The sequence below is a fragment of the Aythya fuligula genome, chromosome 9, assembly GCF_009819795.1.
Source record: "Aythya fuligula isolate bAytFul2 chromosome 9, bAytFul2.pri, whole genome shotgun sequence".
Lineage (NCBI taxonomy): Eukaryota > Metazoa > Chordata > Aves > Anseriformes > Anatidae > Aythya > Aythya fuligula.
Window position 1 is genome coordinate 10,383,049 of NC_045567.1, and position 19,759 is coordinate 10,402,807.

The window sequence follows — 19,759 nt, forward strand, 5'->3', positions numbered from 1 at the left end:
TAGTGGTGGTTAATGTGCTTTGTGTTGGGTAACTTGGTGGTTGCTGCTCTGGATTTTCCAACCTTCCACCTCTGACTTTCTTTCTGATTTATTATTTTTGATCTGTTTCTAGGGGGAAAAAAAACAGGATTTTTTTTTTTTTTTTTTTTTTGTGAATTATGAATGCTAAATGCTTCTTCTCATCCATGCTTTTCAATGGGGTCATATAGTTAATAACAGGTACCATCATCCTTCAGTCTTGGAGTAGAGGATCCGCTCCCTAATCTGCCAGCCCATTGTCCCTGATATGTGAAACTGCTGCCTGCCACATCAGAGTGGCTCGCCCAAGTGTTTGGCAGTGGTGGTGAGCTCTTGGAAAAAGCCTCTGGAGGTTGAGAAGGGACAGCCTGGAGGCAACTGCGATGCGAGAGGAGCTGGAGGAAAGGGCTGCTGGGGCTGAGCATCTCTGTACTGGGAGGAGATGCCATCTCCCAGCCCCAAAAATCCACCTTGAGCTGTAACAAGGGAGATGGCAGGTGCTGTCTCAGTGTGGTCTTATAGCAGAGAGTTTTTTGGTCTTGCTCCTTCACGCTGCTCCCTTTGCCTTTGCCTAGATACCTGGGAGGTCCCGTTTGAGGAGATCTCGGAGCTGCAGTGGCTGGGCAGTGGCGCGCAAGGAGCTGTCTTCCTGGGCAAATTCCGGGCGGAGGAGGTGGCCATCAAGAAAGTGAGAGATCAGAACGAAACGGATATCAAGCACCTGCGGAAACTCAAACATCCTAACATCATTGCCTTCAAGTAGGTTGTGAAGTTTGTGAGAAACATACCCAGCACTACCTCTGTCCAGGAAAGAGCCGTTTGTTATGGCTGGGCAAGCTTTTAAATCCAGGAACTAAGTTACATTGACTGCAGCACAAAATGGGTGGTGGTGTTCTTTGCTTCCTTTCTTAAATCATTGCACATTGTTGTGACAGCAAATATGTGGACACCGTCCCCACCCAGTGCTGCACTTTGCACTTGGGCTCACTTTGTGTGCAGGCTCACGAAGTGCTTGCTCTGAACCCTATGAACCCACAGCTGTAGGAAATTGAAGGAAACAAATTGTCACAAATTGGGTTCCTTCTGTGCCAAAGGGTTCCCCTTCCTGTACAATAAGGAGAGCTGTTAGCAGAGCCTTGCCCAGGCAGGGTAAACAGGTTACTCTCCTGCCCCTTGGCTGCTACCTCTGAGAATTGCTCTGGGATTTGTAGCTGTCCTGATTCTCACTGGATATGTGTTTCCTTTAACAGGGGAGTTTGCACTCAAGCCCCATGCTACTGTATCATCATGGAGTATTGTGCACATGGACAGCTCTATGAAGTCTTGCGTGCAGGCCGGAAAGTCACTCCTCGGCTGCTTGTGGATTGGTCCACTGGGATCGCTAGCGGGATGAATTACCTGCACCTTCACAAGATCATCCATCGAGACCTCAAGTCACCAAAGTGAGTCTCCAGCTACTTAAACATCCCCCCAGTTGTGATTGCCTGTTGTTCTTGAGGAATAGTTTAAAGTTATGCCTTTTTTTTTTCTTTCCACTTTGACTCATAGCTAATGAGTGAAACTAGTGAAACTTGTGGCACTCTCCTCCTGTGCTGGAATTTGATAAGACTGGAAATTTTACTGATTGCTTATGTGGGAATTAGCAGTTGGGAAATATTTCCAATGATTTGATGGTGTCTGGTCCTCTTGGAAAATGGAATATTCTGTTGCCTTCTGCTTTTTTATTTTTTTTCATCTTATTTGTTTTGTCTTTCCCTGCTTTTCTGGAAATTTCTGCTATCTGTTGCTTTCCAACTGAAGCTATCTCTAGCTGCTTATATCCTTATTCCCTAGATATTTTTTTATTGCTCCTTTAGCCTGTGACAAGACTGACAGTGTGTTAGGTTGAGGCTTTTAAATGTTTTACAGTTTATTGAGGTAGAGCTTTACTAAAACTTTGAAACGCTCCCAGATGAAGTACATTTTCAGTGACTTCTTAATTTGCAGGTTTTTTTTTGACTTGTAGAATTTAGAATAGTTGAGAGACAAAAAAAACAATCACCCTAATGGAGTGTTTTCACCAGTGAAAATGCAGAGTCTTTTTCTTTGTACTGTAGTCATAAGCAGCAAGGCCTCCTCAATTGTTTGTATTGATTAGGAAGTGATTCATAGTGGCTCAAGACAACTCGTAAGATGCTGATTTCTTGTTTTCTTTTCTCCAGTGTTTTAGTTACACACACGGATGCAGTTAAAATCTCAGATTTTGGTACATCTAAAGAACTTAGTGATAAAAGTACAAAAATGTCTTTTGCGGGAACTGTGGCTTGGATGGCCCCAGAGGTGATACGCAATGAACCAGTCTCTGAAAAAGTGGATATCTGGTGAGTATTTAGTATTGTTTTAGTTGAGTACCTTCACCTGCTATTTAACCACTTGGTTCTCCCAGCACTTACTTATTCAGTACTCTCTTCTTAGGGATGGGGATAGCTTGCGCTGTCATTGACTATTCCTTTCTACATCTGCCTAGTGTCCTGAACACTGTTGCTGAACCATGGGCTGTAGCAGAAAGAGAAATGACTTGTGTGTGTACAGGCTGTGTGTTAAGCCCCGAGGGTCCCTAATGAGACTCAGTGCAGACTGTTTGTATCCTGCAGAGTCCAAAGTAAACAAATGCAACAGTTCCCTCGGTATCCAGACCAGAGATTTCTTCTGCTAGTGGTGCCTCATCAGCAGCTTCTGCAGCCAGGGTGTCTTTTACTCGCATCCTATCCTGATCATGGACACGCTTCAACTGTAGAAATGCCTCTACTCTGCCAGCTTGAAGGGTCCAAACACCTTTTGCTTTCTGCGTGCTGGACTTGGCTGCAATGTGTACAGCCACGGGGTTATGGTCCCTCGAATCCAAGAGAGGAAATCAGGTTACATTGTAGGAGGCTTGAACATTGATTTCCACCCCATGCAAAATGCACTCTTTTGTCCAAATGATCAAAAGGGAAGGTTCAGGTCTCCACACTACTAACAATGCTTGAGATAGAACCAAGCCTTGGGGCTCCTTTGGGATGCCTCTGCAAAGATTTTCAGGGTTCCTCAAGGGAACCACGTTTCTGTTCCTGCCTTGTTGTTTCTGCTTATTGAATGGTAGTAGGCAGGACAAATGCCCTTCTCCCCCTTCTACAGCCATGATGAATTTTCCTTTTTGTGGCTTTCGGCTATGAATGCTGCCATGTTGCTTACATTGTGTGCAGCTGCAGGTCAAAGCCGTGGGTGGGTGGCTCAAAGTGTGAATGAAGTCAGTCAACTGCCTACTGCTGCTGCTTCAATGCAGAGCTGGGCTGTGACTTCAAGTCAAGGCTTCCTGTAGGGAAAGGGAAAGTCAGAGTCTTCTAGAGTGTGATATACAGCTCTTCTTATGCCCACAGAGTTTTGTGTGTTCATTTCGTGCAGATGTAGCAGGCTGCAGCATAGCCAGCTCTTCTGGGAGAAACTCTTGTGTTTTCTTTCCGAAACAATCCATCCACCATTTGTCTTCTGAGCCCCTCCTTTAAAATCACAAGTTTGTTAAGAGGAATGCTGCTGTATTTCTACCCTCAGTTTTCTGTATTTTAGAGTGGCTTAGGTTCAAGAATGTTGTGTGGAGAATCATGTCCAATATGTGTGTATATATATATATATATATATATATATATATATATATATATATATATATAAAAGCTGCTAGCTCTGCTGAGGACTGTGAGCACTCCTTGACCCCTTTTCTCAGTGATTTAGAGATATTGCTCCTTCGTGTAAACTTAGGGGTGGGCGCCGTTGGTCCAAATTCCTCTTCAGAGGATGCAGTGGTTATTGCTCAGCCTCATCCTCGACATCCATTCTTTGCCCAGGATGAGTAAAAGTGATGTTTGTGAATCTTGACAACAAATGAGAACAGCTCCTAAGCTGCTTATATGTCTGCTCTCTCTCATCCTTAGCAGCATGCTTAAAAAACAAAAACAACCTTACCAACCCTATAATCTTATCAAGAGTCTTCAAAATCCTTTGCCAGGTCTTAATCATAACAAAGCTGAAACCAGATGGGGTTTCCTGATAGCTCATCCAGACACCTGGGATCCCTCCTTTCCTGCAGCCCACAGAAAATTTTGAGGGAAATATGTTCCAGTTCTGCTTTTTTCCCCCCACATGATTTGAAACCAGTAGGTTCTGAATGTGTGACGTTTTTCACATGAAGGCCTGTTTCCTGACTGACAGTTGTTCAGACCCAGCCAGTTTGCCCCCTGGATGTTCTTCTGTAGTTAATAAAAGCAACTCGATACTAGTACAAGCCAGAAACACACTTCTCACTTTTCACCTGGTTTGACTCACCAGCGAGCTTGGCAGGGTCGGTGTCCCACAGACGGCTGGGGCACGCAAGTAAGGTGACACTTGTGTGTGTGAAATTGAGACACTTGTACCTCAGCCTGCCTCGCAGCCTGGTTAATGCGCAGTAAGTTGGTTCTCCACAGTATTTTGTTTACCTCTGTACTGACTGGCTTGATATGTCTTTGTTGTTTTTTGGGTTGAAGGTTGTAAATAAGCCAAAAGCTGTTTGCTGCTCTGAATTAAGGTCTTGATCCTTACTGATCATTTCACTAAGGAAGAGGAGCAAAGTGATTTTCTTACCTATGATTCTCACCTCTTGTAATAGGAGGTTCTTTCCTCGGCAATGTTCACTCAAAGATATTTTTCTCGTTGTCCTTCCTGTCTTCAGCACAAAAGAAATACCAGATGGTATTGCATGTGCCGATACTGACTTTTACACATGTTGCATTTGTCTTGTTCCCATGTTGCAGTAGTTGTAGCCATGAGTTTCAAACTGTTGAAACATCCAGGACATCCATGGGTAGTTGAAGACACATAACAGCAAAGGGAACATTTGGTTAAGAAAATAAAGTTAAAAGACATGTATTGTTAAAGCAAAGCAAAAACCCACCACCTTTGCTCTTCCCTGTGAGACTTAGCAGTTCTGTCTTTGAACAGAAGACAGCAGTTCTGTCTTTGAACTGTCAAGAACAAATCTGATGATTTGTTCTTGACAGTAAAAATAGTTAACAGTCTATCTCAGCAGAGCAAACTTTCCTCTTCATTTAACAAGAGTAAGGTTCCATCTACATGGGAAAGCTTCTAATATGCTTCCTACTTCCAATGAAGTAGGAAGGGGTAGGTGTGAAAACCAGTGCTGTTTGGTGTTCAGTGCAGAACTGGGGCAGGGGAGGAAGAGTTACCTAGTGTGCGAAATAGCTACTCTTGGTTTAAAAGCTAGCTTTTTTTTTTTTAAACAGTGCTGCCCCTTCTTGCAGTTTCAGATCAGACATACCTAGTTCTCTTCTTCACCAAAGAGCAGTTTTTCAAGCTCCAGTTGTTTCTGTTGAACTGAATTCACATGGAAGTTTTTCTCCTGGTTTGTTTCTTTATCAGGTCGTTTGGGGTAGTTTTATGGGAGCTACTAACAGGAGAGATTCCCTACAAGGATGTGGACTCCTCAGCCATCATTTGGGGAGTGGGCAGTAACAGCCTGCATCTTCCTGTTCCTTCCACCTGCCCAGATGGCTTCAAAATCCTCATGAAGCAGACCTGGTAAGACCTTGAAGCCCACACAGACCTATGGCTCACCCTTAGCTCTGTCCAGACTCCCACTGAAACTGATGAAACCAGAATCAGAGCCCAGAGCACAAGGCTCTTAAGTACTCTCACATTTGTCAGAAGAACAATCAATTTTAACGTTTTAGATTCTGCTTCCTTATGGCACCAGGACTGGACTCAGGAAGGAAATCTGGAGTTCAGGGAAAGTAGGAAAAGACCTGTGTGGTTTGCTGGGCAGACAGGGCCAGGGAGGGCTCTGGCTGGCTCCAGAGTGAAAGGATATATACATTTTTTTTTTTTTTTTCTGAACACTCTGTGAACACCCTTTTAAAATGACTGTTCTTTGAACTGGACAGAGAGAATTTCAAACTGTATGTACGAAACCAGGTTTTTGCACATGTAGATATGGGAAATGCTTTCAGTTACTTCCATCTGCCAGATTAGAGTTGAAATTCCTGGTCTTGGGTTCTGTATTAATCGTTAACCTCTGCAATTGCATCTTGACACAGCATTTAAGTGATCTTCCAGCATTTTTCCACACTGAGTTATACCAACCATCCTCCCAAAGGTACAAAGGGAAGAACAGGCCAAAACATGTGTAGCTCTTTTAAAATGCCTGTTCACTCTCGTGATCCTGAGATACAGCAGTGCATGCTGTTGCAGTGTCTGTGCTGAGACGGATGCTCTGCCTGGCTGTGCTTCTGCGCATGGACGCAAAATGCAGGAGGCAGTTTTTGCAGCTCTGAGCAGTGCGTACATACACTTGTATCTCCACCTAGTGGAAGGAGGTGAAGAAGCTGTTTCTTGTCCTAAACAATGAGTCCATGCAGCAAGTCTGGAGCATGGATGCATTGTTTAGGACAAGAAACAAGCTTCTTCAGCCACCTCTCCCCTACAAATCACCTCCTTCCACTAGGTGGAGATACAAGTGTGTCTGGTGGTTCAGTCTTCAAGCTTGACTGCTGGTCTCTTAAAGATACAAAAGGATTTGTAATTGAGTAGGATCTCACACAGATGCTTGGTGTGTTACAATACTGTATAGGCTCAGGCACGTACTGTGTCATCACATAGTGTTTTTAGGTATCCTGTTATGCTGAATGTAAATTATTAGACTATCATCTCTACTAGATCGATTTCATTTCATTATCTGAATAATTTCCAAATCTTAAAATGGAAATAATCCATTTCTTCTTGCTTAACAAGTTAGGAGCAATTTCATCTTAGTTCCTATCTTTCAATTTGTGATCAAGTTTTCCTATTTTAAATGGCTTTCATCTTTCCCATTTCTGTAGGATAGATCAAACCAAAAGCAGAATAAAAAACTACTCTAGCACAATAAACTCACATTCTGCAAAGGACAAAACCTGAGAAGCAACTTTACTCTAATCTGTCAGCTGCTGCATTCAGAGAATTGATTCTAGTGAGAAATACTTTCAGAAGGGCAGGAGTAGCCAGCACTGTTAACCTGATCTCATGATGGACATTTGTCTGTTTTGTTCCAGGCAGAGCAAGCCCCGGAATCGTCCCTCCTTCCGACAGACACTGATGCACCTGGATATTGCATCTGCTGATGTGCTGGCTACTCCTCAGGAAACCTATTTCAAATCACAGGTAACTGGGGAGTGGCTTTGGCCGTTGAGCAAGAGATAGCTGCAAGGGTCTGATTTCACAGGCTGCACCAAATACAGCAGAGGTCAAGACCCATGATTTCAGTTGGATTCCTGGGGAGAAGTGAGCTGATAGGTATTTTAAAATCTTTTATCCAAACTTTGACAAACTGAGACATCCACTGACATTAGTCAGAAACTCTGTTATCTTACGGAGTTCTCCTTGAGACCGCTGACTTTAGAAGTTCTGCTCCCAGCTCTCCTCTGGTACAGGAGACCATGAGACTGTTGAGAGGAACCGTTGCATTTATAGTGAAGATGATCAGGGCAGCTATCGCAGGGCAATGAAGGTACACTGGGACTCTTAGGGAGGATCAGAAAGTGTATGGTCTTTGAGATTCCTCTGAGTCCTACCTGGCTGCTGTCAGGCTGGGAATGAGAAAGGAACTTACCCCCTGGTGTATAGAGGATCTATACAGTGTATGAGAGAAAGTGGATATGTTTCTTAAGGCTGCAAGAACCAGGGCTTTGAGGGGTAAACAGAGTTATGTCATCCTACTGACTATCATCTTTGTCAAGCACATAGCTTTCCAAATCATCAGCCTTTCTGTTTTCTTCATATCCAAAAGGGAAGAAAATGTTGTCTTAGGATGGAAAGAGCTTTAGGAGAGATTTATTTATTTTTTAGAAAGTACAGGTATATTTTAAATGATACAATTGAAGCACAAAATTGGAAGTATCAGTTTAAAATGCTGAAACTACATATGCTACAGTGTTACTTCTTTTAGCTGAATTACTTTGGGTAACATGTTTTCAATCCAGACCTGCAATTTTCTGCAGAAGCAAAGAATGTTGTCCAAGAGTTTTTCTTTAGTGGAACCAGGGATCCCAATCCTTTGTAAATACCTGAGAGTAAATTGCTTCCCTAGGCTGAATGGAGAGAAGAAGTGAAGAAGCATTTTGAGAAGATTAAAAGTGAAGGAACTTGTATCCACCGGCTAGATGAAGAATTGATTCGTCGTCGAAGAGAAGAGCTGAGGTCAGTTGGTAGCCTTCCATGTGCATTGCCCGCTTACCCAATCCAGCCTTCTCCAGCTAAATGAGCCCAGCTCCCTCAGCCTGTCCTGGAGAGAGACTGTCCCTGAAGACTGTCCCTGACAGCCTTCATTCCCCTCGTGTACTGAGGGCTCCAGAACAGGGCTTGGTATTCCTGGTGGCATAAATTCAGGCAGACTCAATATTCCTCATGAGTCCAGAATCTGAAGTTCCTGCAGGCCTGCTCTAGGCTTTGAGCACTGCTTAACTGGTGGAAAGCCACAGAGAAAGAAACAGTGGGAACTGTTCCTGCTCTTGGGCTGTCTGAACAGTTTGCCTCAGGCAGGAGAGGCAAAGGCTTGTGTGTTCACCAGGGAATGTTTCTGCCTGAGTTTTGGCACTTGTGATAACAGTGCAGAAGCAAATACATCTGTCGTAGCAGGAAATGCATCTTGCAGTTTGCTGTGAGGTTTCTTATACCTGATATTTTGTTTGTATTCTTTGTTTCCAGAGAAGTGAACACAATCCAATTTATCATCCCACTGAAATTCATTGTGAACACTAGACCAACTTAAAAATGAAAGCAGAATGTTTATTTAAGAAAGCAAAGTGTTATCTTCTGTGATACAGACTTGCAAAGGTAGTTGTTGCAGAGAACCACCAAGTATGTCAAACCTGAGAAATCAAAGGAAGCACTGTTCAGTCAATTTGCTGTAGTTGTTGATCAGTGTTCCTTAGCCCCAACAAAGCTTTTGAAGGCCAGATCTTCCAGCTGTGGTTTGAAATGTCTTATGCAACTATACTGTAGCTGTAGGGACATGCTGCTTTATGTGAAATAAAAACTGATGACTTCTGTGCAAACAAGATGATTAGGACTTGGCTGAAGGGCTTATGGATGCATGAGAGGCATTTGCAGCTTCTCTAGTGAGAAGTGTTGCCACTCATTCAAGACTGTTAAACACTTTCTAAATCATATCATGATTTATTCATAGTATCAAGCTCTTAACCTTTATTTGCTGTTAGCTTTATTAGGAGTTCACAGACAGTGCCGTACTGCTGGCAGGTTTTACTTTTAGAAGGCCTTTTCCTAAACCACCTGTATATTTCCTTATCCTCCTTGTTCCACAGGCATGAGTCTCAGGAGCCATGATTTTTTTCTGTTTTTCAGACATGCGTTGGATATCCGCGAGCACTACGAGAGGAAGCTGGAGCGAGCCAATAACTTATACATGGAGCTCAGCGCTATTATGCTGCAGCTGGAGGTCCGTGAGAAGGAGCTCATAAAGTATGTATCTATAGCAGAATGGTATGCCACACACGTGGCAGTTTGCACACTGGAGAATAAACCAATGCTTCGTTTCTAAACTGTGCAGCAGCACTTGTAGATTTAGTGTCCCCTGGCATTATTTTAGAGCTAAACAAAGGGCTGGCAGGCAGAGATGGGCCCCTTATGAGCAGACCACTGCAGACCACTTAGTGCATGCATCTTTACACCGTGTTTACCAACTGAGAGACAGGCATCTTTCCCATTTGGTATTGGCATCCTTTGGCCCCTTTGTAAAGAGAAAAGCAGCGCTGTTTCTGGACTGTGTGCCAGGGCCATGTTCCAACTGCCTGATCTCTGCAGAGAGAATTTAGAAAATGACTCTGTCCTTTCCCAGAACAGCATGTTGTGTTGCACCCAGCCATAGCTGAGAAACAGGCACGCAGTGTGCTCATTGTACAGCTGTGTTTCTGTCCAGCAGGAGCTGCAGTTGGATAGAGAGAGAACTGGTCTGTTTTTCTCTTGTCCGATGTTTCAGGAGAGAACAAGCAGTGGAAAAGAAATATCCTGGGACTTATAAACGCCACCCAGTCAGACCAATAATCCACCCTAATACAGTGGAGAAGCTGATGAAGAGGAAAGGGGTCTCCCATAAACCAGGCAGCCAGACTAAACGGTAAGAAGTAACTACCTAATTTTGTGCTACGTTCACATGTGCCTCTGAAACAAGCTGGCCAAGACCATTAGCAGGTTAGGGTCCTACTGTGCCGAGCATTGTATGCCCACATAAGGAGATGTGCCCTACACCAATGCATAGACACAGAAGGGAGCAATTCTGGGAGCAGATCATCAAAATGAGAGTGGAGAAAGGAGAGTATGTGGTGGATATTGGGAAGAGCAGCAAGAAAGGAGCGTGGAGCATGATGGGCTAAACAGAAAGGACGCTGAGTGGAGGGAAGCAAAGGAAACTAGAGGTAGAAATCAAACAGCTGAAAGGGAGGGAGGCATGTAGATTACAGGAAGCAGAGTATGCTTATGGCTACGGTTGCCTCTTTGTCCTGGCTCTGAGCTGATGTCATTTCTTAGTTTGTGGATTAATGTTAAACGTTTGCTGACTTTCTCTCAGGCCAGATCTACTGAAGTCAGAGGGCATACCCAGCACAGAAGCAGCATCTAATGGCTCACCAGTCTCAGGAAGTCCCAAAATGTCAACGACGAGTGGCAAAAGTCGCTACCGCAGTAAGCCACGTCACCGCCGAGGGAACAGCAAAGGCAGCTACAACGATTTTGCAGGGATCTTGAAAAACCAGCCAGTGCAAGATGATGCACCCCCACCTCCACCTCATAATCATTCTCATCCTCCTGGTCTACCGCAGCAACATGGCCACGGCCATCCCCATGGCCATCACTCACGGCTTCACGCCCATGGACAAGACATTGCCAACTGCGCAAACAACTTAAGGTACTTTGGCCCTGCAGCAGCGCTGCGGAGCCCTCTCAGTAACCACGCGCAAAGGCGGATGTCTGGCTCCAGCCCTGATCTCATCTCCACTGCCATGGAAGCAGATTGCCGAAGGAATCTGGAGAGCAAAGAAAGCAAAGATGATCACTGGGAGTGTTGCAAAACAGATCCATATAATTCCTGTCTTCAGTGCAGGGACGAGGACAGTGGTCAGGTGCAGATGTCGTCTGTTGAAACAGGAATGAGCCATTCTCAATCACCAACGTCTGTTTCCCTATATGAAAACGCGCAGTACATTGAGAAGATGGAGGAAGAGGGCTTCAGCAACGGTACATCAGCATCTGCTCTAGGCACACCACAGCACATGGCTTCCTCAGTGCTACCGTGCAAAGCAAGACCCATTCAGAAGGTAAGGGTAGCACAGTGATTCAGAAAAAAAACAAGGCTTTCTCCTCTTTTCCTTCTTCACCAAAAGAGCAGTAGAGTTACATGTACAATTTTATCTTGAAGAGGTTGTGCCTACGTGAACTTTGCTTTGTGATCTGGACATTCTTTTAAAGTCAATTTTATTGAGAAGTACTGTAGGCATATCAGAAAGTATTGCTAATAATTAGGGTTGTTAAAAATGGCTTTGATAATGCCTCATTCTGTTTCCTGCAGTTCAGCCAGTATTTGTTAGAGCTGAATCTTGATCTGCTGCGTGCTTGCTATTGAAACAGTCTTGAAATGGTATCAAGCCATTCTCAAAACATAGGAGGGGGTGAACACATTCTTTTGTTGATGTTAAAGATCATGCTGCAGTTTCAGTGAGCATCTGTAGCACTGTTGTGCCTTGGAACAGAAATACAACCTTTGCTGTGGTCTTGGAGACATGCCTTTTGCTGCACCTGCAAAAAACTGTCCTCCTTGCCTGAAAGTCCTGGTTTTAGGATAGCAGATTTTCATAAAATACATGCTCAGTTAAGCACTGAGTACTCTCTGTCCTGGGGCTGCCAGAGTCGAAAAGATGTTATGGCACAGCTGTGCTACAGAAAGAGTGCTGCTGTATTCCTCCTTTTACCATCCAGGTGGTAAGAGAAGTAGGAGCGGGTCTGAGAGGAGTTCAAAGAGCAAGAAAACTAAGCCTAGGTGGGAAAGTGAAGGCAAAGAGGATGAATACTAGAATCAAGAGTGTGGTTTTGAGCCCAGAATAAAAGGAGGAGAAGCTCATATTACAAGGGGATAGAAGCAGAGGCTGAACTGGGGGTTGGCAGGCTGGATGGGATAAGAGGAGGCTGTAAAAAACAGAGTGCGGAGGGGGATTTTGGATGGGAAGAGAAGAATAAAAGGCTGTGCTCACTGAAGCAGAAAATAGAAGAAAACTCAATTTTTCTAGTTGATGAAACCCACCAGCAAAGCATGTGTCATCCCTAGTGCTGCTCTGTGATAGGCCCATGCAGACGAGGTTGAAGTGGTAAAGCTAAGAGTGCCAGATCAGCTCAATAATTTGAATTGTGGATTTCGGGGGATTACTTGGTTCGCTTCTGTTTGGGGAGCGGGGATGGGGGCGAATCTGGAACATGATGTTCTCAGTGCCTAAGGTGTTCCAGTCTATTCTGAAGTTGATTGCTCCAAATTCAGAAATGGCAACATTACGGTTGCCTGAAATAACCTCGTAAGGTGAAGGCTGAGTGAGTTCTCACTGTTTTTTCTTGTCTGGTTGGTTGCAGCCTGTTGATCCAGTGACTTTGTACTGGAGGACCGAGGGGCAGCCGTGTAGTTGTGTGTTTGCTCCTTCACAGGTGTGTGATATCGTTCTTGTCCTTTGTTTTCTGCCAGAGTGGTGATGACTCCTCAGAAGAGGAAGAGGGTGAAGTAGACAGTGAAGTGGAGTTTCCTCGTAGACAAAGGTAAAAGGTGAATTCACTCTAATCTCTTTTTGCTGGGACAAATCTCAGGACAACTGTCATAGCAACTGCACACCATTATTCAAACTGCTGGCAAAAGAGCAGAATCACATTCGGGGTGTCCCATCTGCCCGTGGTGATCCTTCATGTTAACTCACTCTTTTCGGCCTGTTCTGAGATGTTATCTCCAGCATAGCTTTCCTCTTGCAGGCTGTTCACAGCACAACTTGATCACACTTGTTTAGGAAGAGGTAACACGATTCAGCCTGTAAAATAAGCTGCTGAATCTGTTTCACCAGAATCAGATGTCCTAGATGTTGGGACCTTCTGGTTTATCTGTTGCTGCAGCAAGCTGACTCCAGAGCCTTCATAGTTGAATTCAAGTAGGATATGAGGGCTAGGTGAGAGCACAGCAGATAAATTTGATGGCGTTGCCTATAAAATAAGAGGCTTGAAGGGGAGTTCCTACTTACGGATTTGTAATAGTAGACTTTACAGTCTTCTGCTCTGGAAAGAGATCATGAATTGTTGCAGTAGCTTCATGCAAACCACTGCTTGAAGTGCAGAAGATATCCAGTGAGCAAGTAAGGGTTGTTAAGAAAGGAGCAGAGAAGATAAAAGTTTGTCTGCTGTTATATTCATTCACAGCACACCTGCAGCTTGAATCCTAAATGCCACCTTCATTACCCCGGTTCAAAGACCATGGTAGAGTTTGAGAAAATACTGAGAGGTGTGACAAGGATAGTTAGAGATTAAATCCATGAGAAATCTGTGTCTAGCAGGAGGAGAAGCTATAACTGAGGTGCATGAAATTGAGTTATATGGAGAAAGGAAACAAGGAACAATTCCTCACATTCACGTTAGGGATGCCTAGTGAACAATGGGTTTAAAATGAATAAAATGTGCTTTTTTGCATCCAAAACATTTTTACATGTGGAGTCCATTGTCAAGGAGTACTGTAGAAATCAAAACATAAACAAATCCTAAGTGTTAAATTTATGGCAGTAGGTCCATCAGTGGCTGTTAAGCACAGTCATCCAGGTTTGATCTTCAGCTCAGACGTCTGATTACAAACCAGGAAGATGTGCCAGGAGAAAGCCGGCTCTTTCTGCACACCCTGTTCTTGTATTTTCCCGTGATTGTTTTTTCTTGCTGAGGGTTGGGGATGGAGTGCTGGGCTAGATGAGTTTTCTGACTCGCATGGTTCTTGTGTGTGTGATTGTTGCTTCTTCTGTGATTTACTATCGCGGAAGACAAATTGCCTTCTCTGAACTCAGTGTGATGACCTATTGTGGGGCTCTTGGCATGTTCAGCCAACTGATAGTTTGTACTGGTGCTGTTGAATCCTGGCATGAGGTGATTTTCACATTCAAGTAACGTGCAAGTACTTAAATTCTAGTCTGGCTGTAGGGACAGCTGTCAGGTGGTGCAGATATTCCCAACTGAATTAGCTTGAGCCCTACAGCACAGCTTTTTCTTTCCTTTTTTTTTTTTTTTTTTTTTTTTTTTTTTTTTTTTTTTGGAAAAGGAATGTTACAGAAAAATATGCTCCAGAGTAGATCAGCTAACGTGAATGTGTAGGAGATGAAAACAAAAAGAACAGATGAATTTAAAGATGCAGATCTTAGAGTAAATAATTCAAAAGGTGGTAGATTTCCATAGCTCCGAAAGGTGAACGGCAGCCTGTGCAGAGCTCTTGCTGCCAGCCTTGCAGATCAGTTGTGACTCAGCTGATGTGCACTAATGGTGGAAGGAGGCTCTGGTGCCTAACACAGCACCTGGGAAATTGCTTTTCCTCTGCAGTCAGAGGCACTGTGATAGAAGCTGAACTACTCTTCTGGTTTGCAGACCTCACCGCTGTATTAGCAGCTGCCAGTCTTACTCAACCTTCAGCTCGGAGAACTTTTCTGTGTCAGACGGAGAGGAGGGGAACACCAGCGACCATTCGAACAGCCCGGATGAGCTGGCCACCAAGCTGGAAGACGAGCTGGCTGAGAAGCTGGAGGACATGTTGTCCCAGACTCCAGAGATCCCCATTGAAATCTCCACCCAGTCTGATGGGCTTTCAGACAAAGAGTGCGCTGTGCGGAGAGTCAAGACTCAGATGTCTCTGGGCAAACTTTGTGCTGATGAACACAGCTGTGAGGTGAGTTGCAAGCTTAGCAGTCCCTTCTTTGTCTATTGGGTAACAAATAAGTAAAAAAGGAATCCAAGGGCCAGGAAGTTGGATGACTGCCTAGGAAATGTTGTAGCAGATGTGCTACGTCAAGGGGATGGTTTAGATACCCAGTCTTCCTTGCACATGGTCCAATGAATAGATGGGTTGAAGGTGGCAGACAGAAAGCTGAACATGATTTGCCGATCAAGATGAGTGCAGAACTGGGAGGCCATTGGATTTGCAGTTGTATAAAATAGGATAAAATATAGGACATAAAACAGAAGTGCAAGGGATATAAAGTGTCTGCCTCAAACTTATCCATTGGCAGCCTAGCTGACAAAGCCAGAACAATCTCCTTTCTCTTACTGCCTTTCCAGTGTTCAGGTGGGGAAGGGCAGAGCCTGCTGCACCATTTGCTCATGCCTCTGTCTGTGTGGTGATGGTGCTCTGACAAGATATTTTTCTGTTTCCCCTCCCTGAGGGGGAGAGAAGTGACCTTTGGTAGTGCACTTGTGTGCTGTTTGCATCTCTGTGTTGTCGATTTGTCCTTCTCTGCTGGTGGTGACCTTTGCCTGCCTCTTGTTGCAGACTGGGACGGTGTGGTTGATCTGCAGGGTAGGAATGTTGCTTAAATATTCCCCTTTCCTTTTGCTTTGCAGAACCCAGCACAGTTTGGAGAATCAGACTGTGACTCTTCTGAAGGGGAGTGTTCTGATGCCACGGTCAGGACCAATAAGCCCTGCAGCTCTGCTACTTGGTAATTCAGATCTCCCCCAAAGCTTCCTGATACTGGCATTTTGATTTCCCTGAGATTCCACTTCATTCCCCTTCATCACACTTTACAGGAAGAGAAGATGTTTCTCCTTCCCACCCCAGGAGTGATTTGCAATAACCCGAATCTCTGGAAAATGTCCAAATGAAATTAATTCTCTTTGAGCATTTCAATCAAGAATGGCAGGGATGTATTTTATTGAATAATCTAGTTACTGTAACATGGATATTTATTTTTTTGACATTTTAACACTTTTTACTGTAAAGAGTGGATTGTATTTATAGACACACAGACTCGTTGCAAAAAAAAAAAGTTCAGAAAGCAAGCACATTACAGAGAAACATCCTGGGAGTCCTGCCTGGACAGCTTTGTGTACAAATGCGGGGGGATTCTCTTGCTGCTTTCACAGGGGACCAGGCCGTGTGGCCCTGAAGATTGGAGAACAGATCAAGAAAACTAAACCACTCAGTCTTATCAAATGAGGAAGCATAAAAAGACCTTACTATAAGGTAACCTGTGAACAAAGCGAATTCAGTATAACCAGCTGGGTCATTTTTTAATCAGAAGGTGGACATGTTCCTGGAGAAAACTGGTACTGAGGTGCTAACATCCAGGGTCTTCTGAGTCAATACATCCCCAGGAATGTAATAGTGGGTTTTATTTTAAAGATTTTTAGTTTCTTTTTTAATCAACATTTTGTTGTGAGATCCTGCAAATGTATTCTAACCTCGTCCTCTCAAGAATTGGTATAAGAGCACTTCTTAACATCATCCTTGCTTCACTCTGGCAGTGTCGATCTCCAGTTGAGCAGGGAAGCCTCTTTCAGACGCAGTGTGCCATTTCCCAGTTTACTTCCTCCTCTTACCTCCTGTCTGTTTCAGTCAGTTAAAGAAATCAATCAAATCAGTGTTGGAAAAGCAAGAACTTGCAAACCGTGGAAAGCACATTCTGCAGAGCCCGAGCACTCTTCTGGGGAGGAAACTGGAGATGCCTGTACTGGACTTGGAGAAGCAGTCTCTCACCTACAACAGTATCGATAACCAGCAGAGAGCTGTGTGTCGAGGGGGAAGACCAGGAATCGCTGGCCTAGATAGGAGCATCAGCCCTGCTCTGTCTCCTTCCTCACTGTACGTTCCTGAAAGCATTAATAGCTGCCTGCCCTTCATGTCAGGCTTGTGCAAAACAGGTTGCACGGGGAACCTCGAGGGTGGCTGTGGCACAGCTGTGTCTCGGGCATACCCCGAGGCTTCTGTTTCTCCTTCAAGCTGAAACTCGACAGGTGAAAGTGAGGATAGTACTGGTATGTGACAGGCCGAGGCATTGGCAGATGAGAGAATTTGTTTTCTGATTAGAACTCATAGTGCCTTCCCTTCAAACACTACTCTTCTAAATCAATATTTAAAGAGAACAAAATGGTAGAGCACGTCCTCCCCCGCCCCCCCCTACCCCTTAGTTGATGCCCCCCTTGCAAGAGCTTTCACTCTGCCCTTCGTAGTGTGCCGGCTGACACGGCCGTGCCACGCTGCTGGGTGCTGCCCTGCAGCCTGGCACACCAGCCTGAGGTGAACGGCAGGAATGGACCATGGACAGGTACTTCTGTTGCTTTGTTTGTTTACATTTTATGTTAAAATATTGGTTTGCATTTAACTGTGGTAATTTATAGCCTCATGGCAAAATGAAGGAAAATGTCTTATACAGAGAGCAGTATTGTATGAGTTAAATTATCCCATATTTTTAAATTTTCGTAGCTGGACTACACACAGATCTTAAGTTATGATGTTATTTTGTTATTTATTATCATTTCTGTAGATCAGAAGGTTGGCTTCACTGCTAGCACAATTGTAATCTGTTTGTGTGACGTTGCCTTCTCCCCGGTCATGGCGGGAGACGGGAGCAGAGCTGGTCTCAGCGGCTGTCAGTAGTTGCTGCCTCCTGTGATTGCCACGGATGCTGTTGGGCTGGGGCCAAGAGGGATGGGTGCAGGCAGCCCCGCGGGCCCTGTGATATTCCTCACGGTGCTGCTGCGATTTGCTCGCGTTGGTGGTCCCTGAGCTGGTGGGGAATGGTGATCAGGGACCGGGGGGCTTCTGTACTGATGGCAAAGTAACCGGCCCCTGTGAGAGCCTCTGGCAGGAGCGCCCAGAAGGACAGGCAGAGAGGAGGGCGATTGCTGTGGGCAGTGGGGGCAGGATCAGGGTGGCCAGCAGCGCATCCCTGTGTGGGACCAAAAGGCAGCTGAAGCGAACAGGGAGCGAGCAGCTCTCCCCTTCCTGCTGCAGCAATACTCTGCTCAGGGCAGAGGCAGAAGGTGGAGGGGAGTGAAACTTCTCTGCTTTGTTTCCGGCTTCCTCTCCCCATCACTCTTCCACCCAGATGTCCTCTTGGCCAGCAGCATGAGGAGGCGGCTGGGCCAGAGGTGGCTTTGCTGTTGTGGTGTGGGAGAGGCGCTGCGGGTGGTGACTCAGCCAGCTGAGCCGGGAATTTAGCGGTGTGGGATTGTGCACGTAAGACATGCACACGGAGATCCAGCTATTCCATAAAGGAGAAGTTGAGAACTACCCTCCCCTCTACACCATCAGCTCTCTGCCCCAGCCCAGTTTGCCTGTTGCCGGGATTTGGCAGGCTCTGATCAAATCCTCAGTGCAGGGACTTCAGTCTGTGGTAACTCAGTCCCTACCAAAACGATGCTGCAGGGCTTTTGGTAGCTGCACTCTGCTCAGAGCTCCGCGGTGGGATGCACTCTCTGCTCCGAGCTCTGCTGGGTGTGTGGAGGTGCAGAGAGGCCTTGGCGTGGGGGATTTCGGGCCCCTTCTGGCCAGCTGTCCTGGACATGTCCCCATTCCTCCCCATCCTTGCCCTGGGACATGCCTGGAGAAGCGGAGCTGAACCCTTCTGGGGTTCAGCCACACTTGGGTCTGCAGTAAACGTGACCCCCGGCCCTCCCCTGCGCACACCTCGTGCTCTCGGCTGCATGTGGGCAGTGGTTCTGCCGAGGGCTGTGCGGGCACTGCTCTGTGCAACTCGCCCAGCTCTGCAGGCGTGTTGCTGCGCGGGTGCCGCTGCTGCGGTTCCTTGCACTTTCTCTCCTGGCAGGATACGGGGCTGGGATGCGCAGAGCTGCCCGCTTCCTCCTCACAGCAACGCCTCGTTGGCAGGACAGAAGTAAACGGTGGGTTCCCTTCTCAGCATCCTGACTTCCCTGATGCAGTTCTCGTGGCTGCTGACAGCTCCTGAACGCTAGCCTAGATTTTCTCCCAGAGCTGAATGTTGCCTTCCCCACTGTCGTGTTAAGTAACCATTTCATCTTGGCCCTGTCCAGTAGTGTTCATCTCTCTCCTCCCTGCTCTGCGGATTCCTGATACAAACTTGATTTTTTTGTATTGAACAGTGTACAGTGATGGAAACAAGAATGACTATCAAAGCAAACAATGCATGGAATAAAAAGCCAGTGTACTTCAATGCTTCTCAGGCTGGTCTGGTGATCTGGGAGGGGTTTGTGATGTACGTTGGGGGAGTCATGAAGTCTCACAACAAGATGTTAGCAAGCAGTGTTTTTAAGTTACCTGTCACCACTGGAACTAGGGGGAGTTCCAAGTCCCAGGGCAGAGGCTTGGTGGGACGCACACATCATCTTTGATCACCCAGGTGTCCTTGAATGTTGGCCTTTGCTTGTGTCAAGGGATTTTGCTGTCAGCTGGGCAGCTGAATCCTGGGAACTTTGCCCTTTGCTGTCCCAACCCAGTCCAACCCTGGCTGCTTCTGGGTGTGAGGAGCAGCTAACAGGCCTGACACATCCAGACAACTTCTAACTGTCCCCAAAACCCGGGGACAAAAGGTGACCTCACCAAAGGTGAAAATGTTTTCCCTGCAGCATGCACTTACCATCTGAGTGACGGGAAGAGTTCTGCATGGATGAAAACTCTCCTGTTGGAGGTGCTGGGACAAATCACTGACCCCACAAC

The 19,759-nt window shown here is 45.6% G+C and overlaps 1 protein-coding gene across 2 annotated transcripts in view; it reads left to right on the forward strand.

Moving 5' to 3' along the window:
* The window catches only part of MAP3K13 (mitogen-activated protein kinase kinase kinase 13), a 74,762-nt gene extending 55,506 nt beyond the window's left edge, over positions 1 to 19,256 (forward strand). For both annotated transcript variants that reach the window (XM_032193198.1, XM_032193199.1), the window contains 12 exons: positions 594 to 777; positions 1,269 to 1,460; positions 2,220 to 2,378; positions 5,449 to 5,607; positions 7,116 to 7,224; positions 8,150 to 8,259; positions 9,424 to 9,540; positions 10,058 to 10,195; positions 10,646 to 11,390; positions 12,800 to 12,870; positions 14,716 to 15,013; positions 15,685 to 19,256. In XM_032193198.1, coding sequence (XP_032049089.1) covers positions 594 to 777; positions 1,269 to 1,460; positions 2,220 to 2,378; positions 5,449 to 5,607; positions 7,116 to 7,224; positions 8,150 to 8,259; positions 9,424 to 9,540; positions 10,058 to 10,195; positions 10,646 to 11,390; positions 12,800 to 12,870; positions 14,716 to 15,013; positions 15,685 to 15,786 — 2,384 coding nt within the window. In that variant the 3' untranslated portion in view covers positions 15,787 to 19,256. The remainder of the gene's footprint in view (positions 1 to 593; positions 778 to 1,268; positions 1,461 to 2,219; positions 2,379 to 5,448; positions 5,608 to 7,115; positions 7,225 to 8,149; positions 8,260 to 9,423; positions 9,541 to 10,057; positions 10,196 to 10,645; positions 11,391 to 12,799; positions 12,871 to 14,715; positions 15,014 to 15,684) is intronic.
* Positions 19,257 to 19,759: the final 503 nt, after the last annotated feature.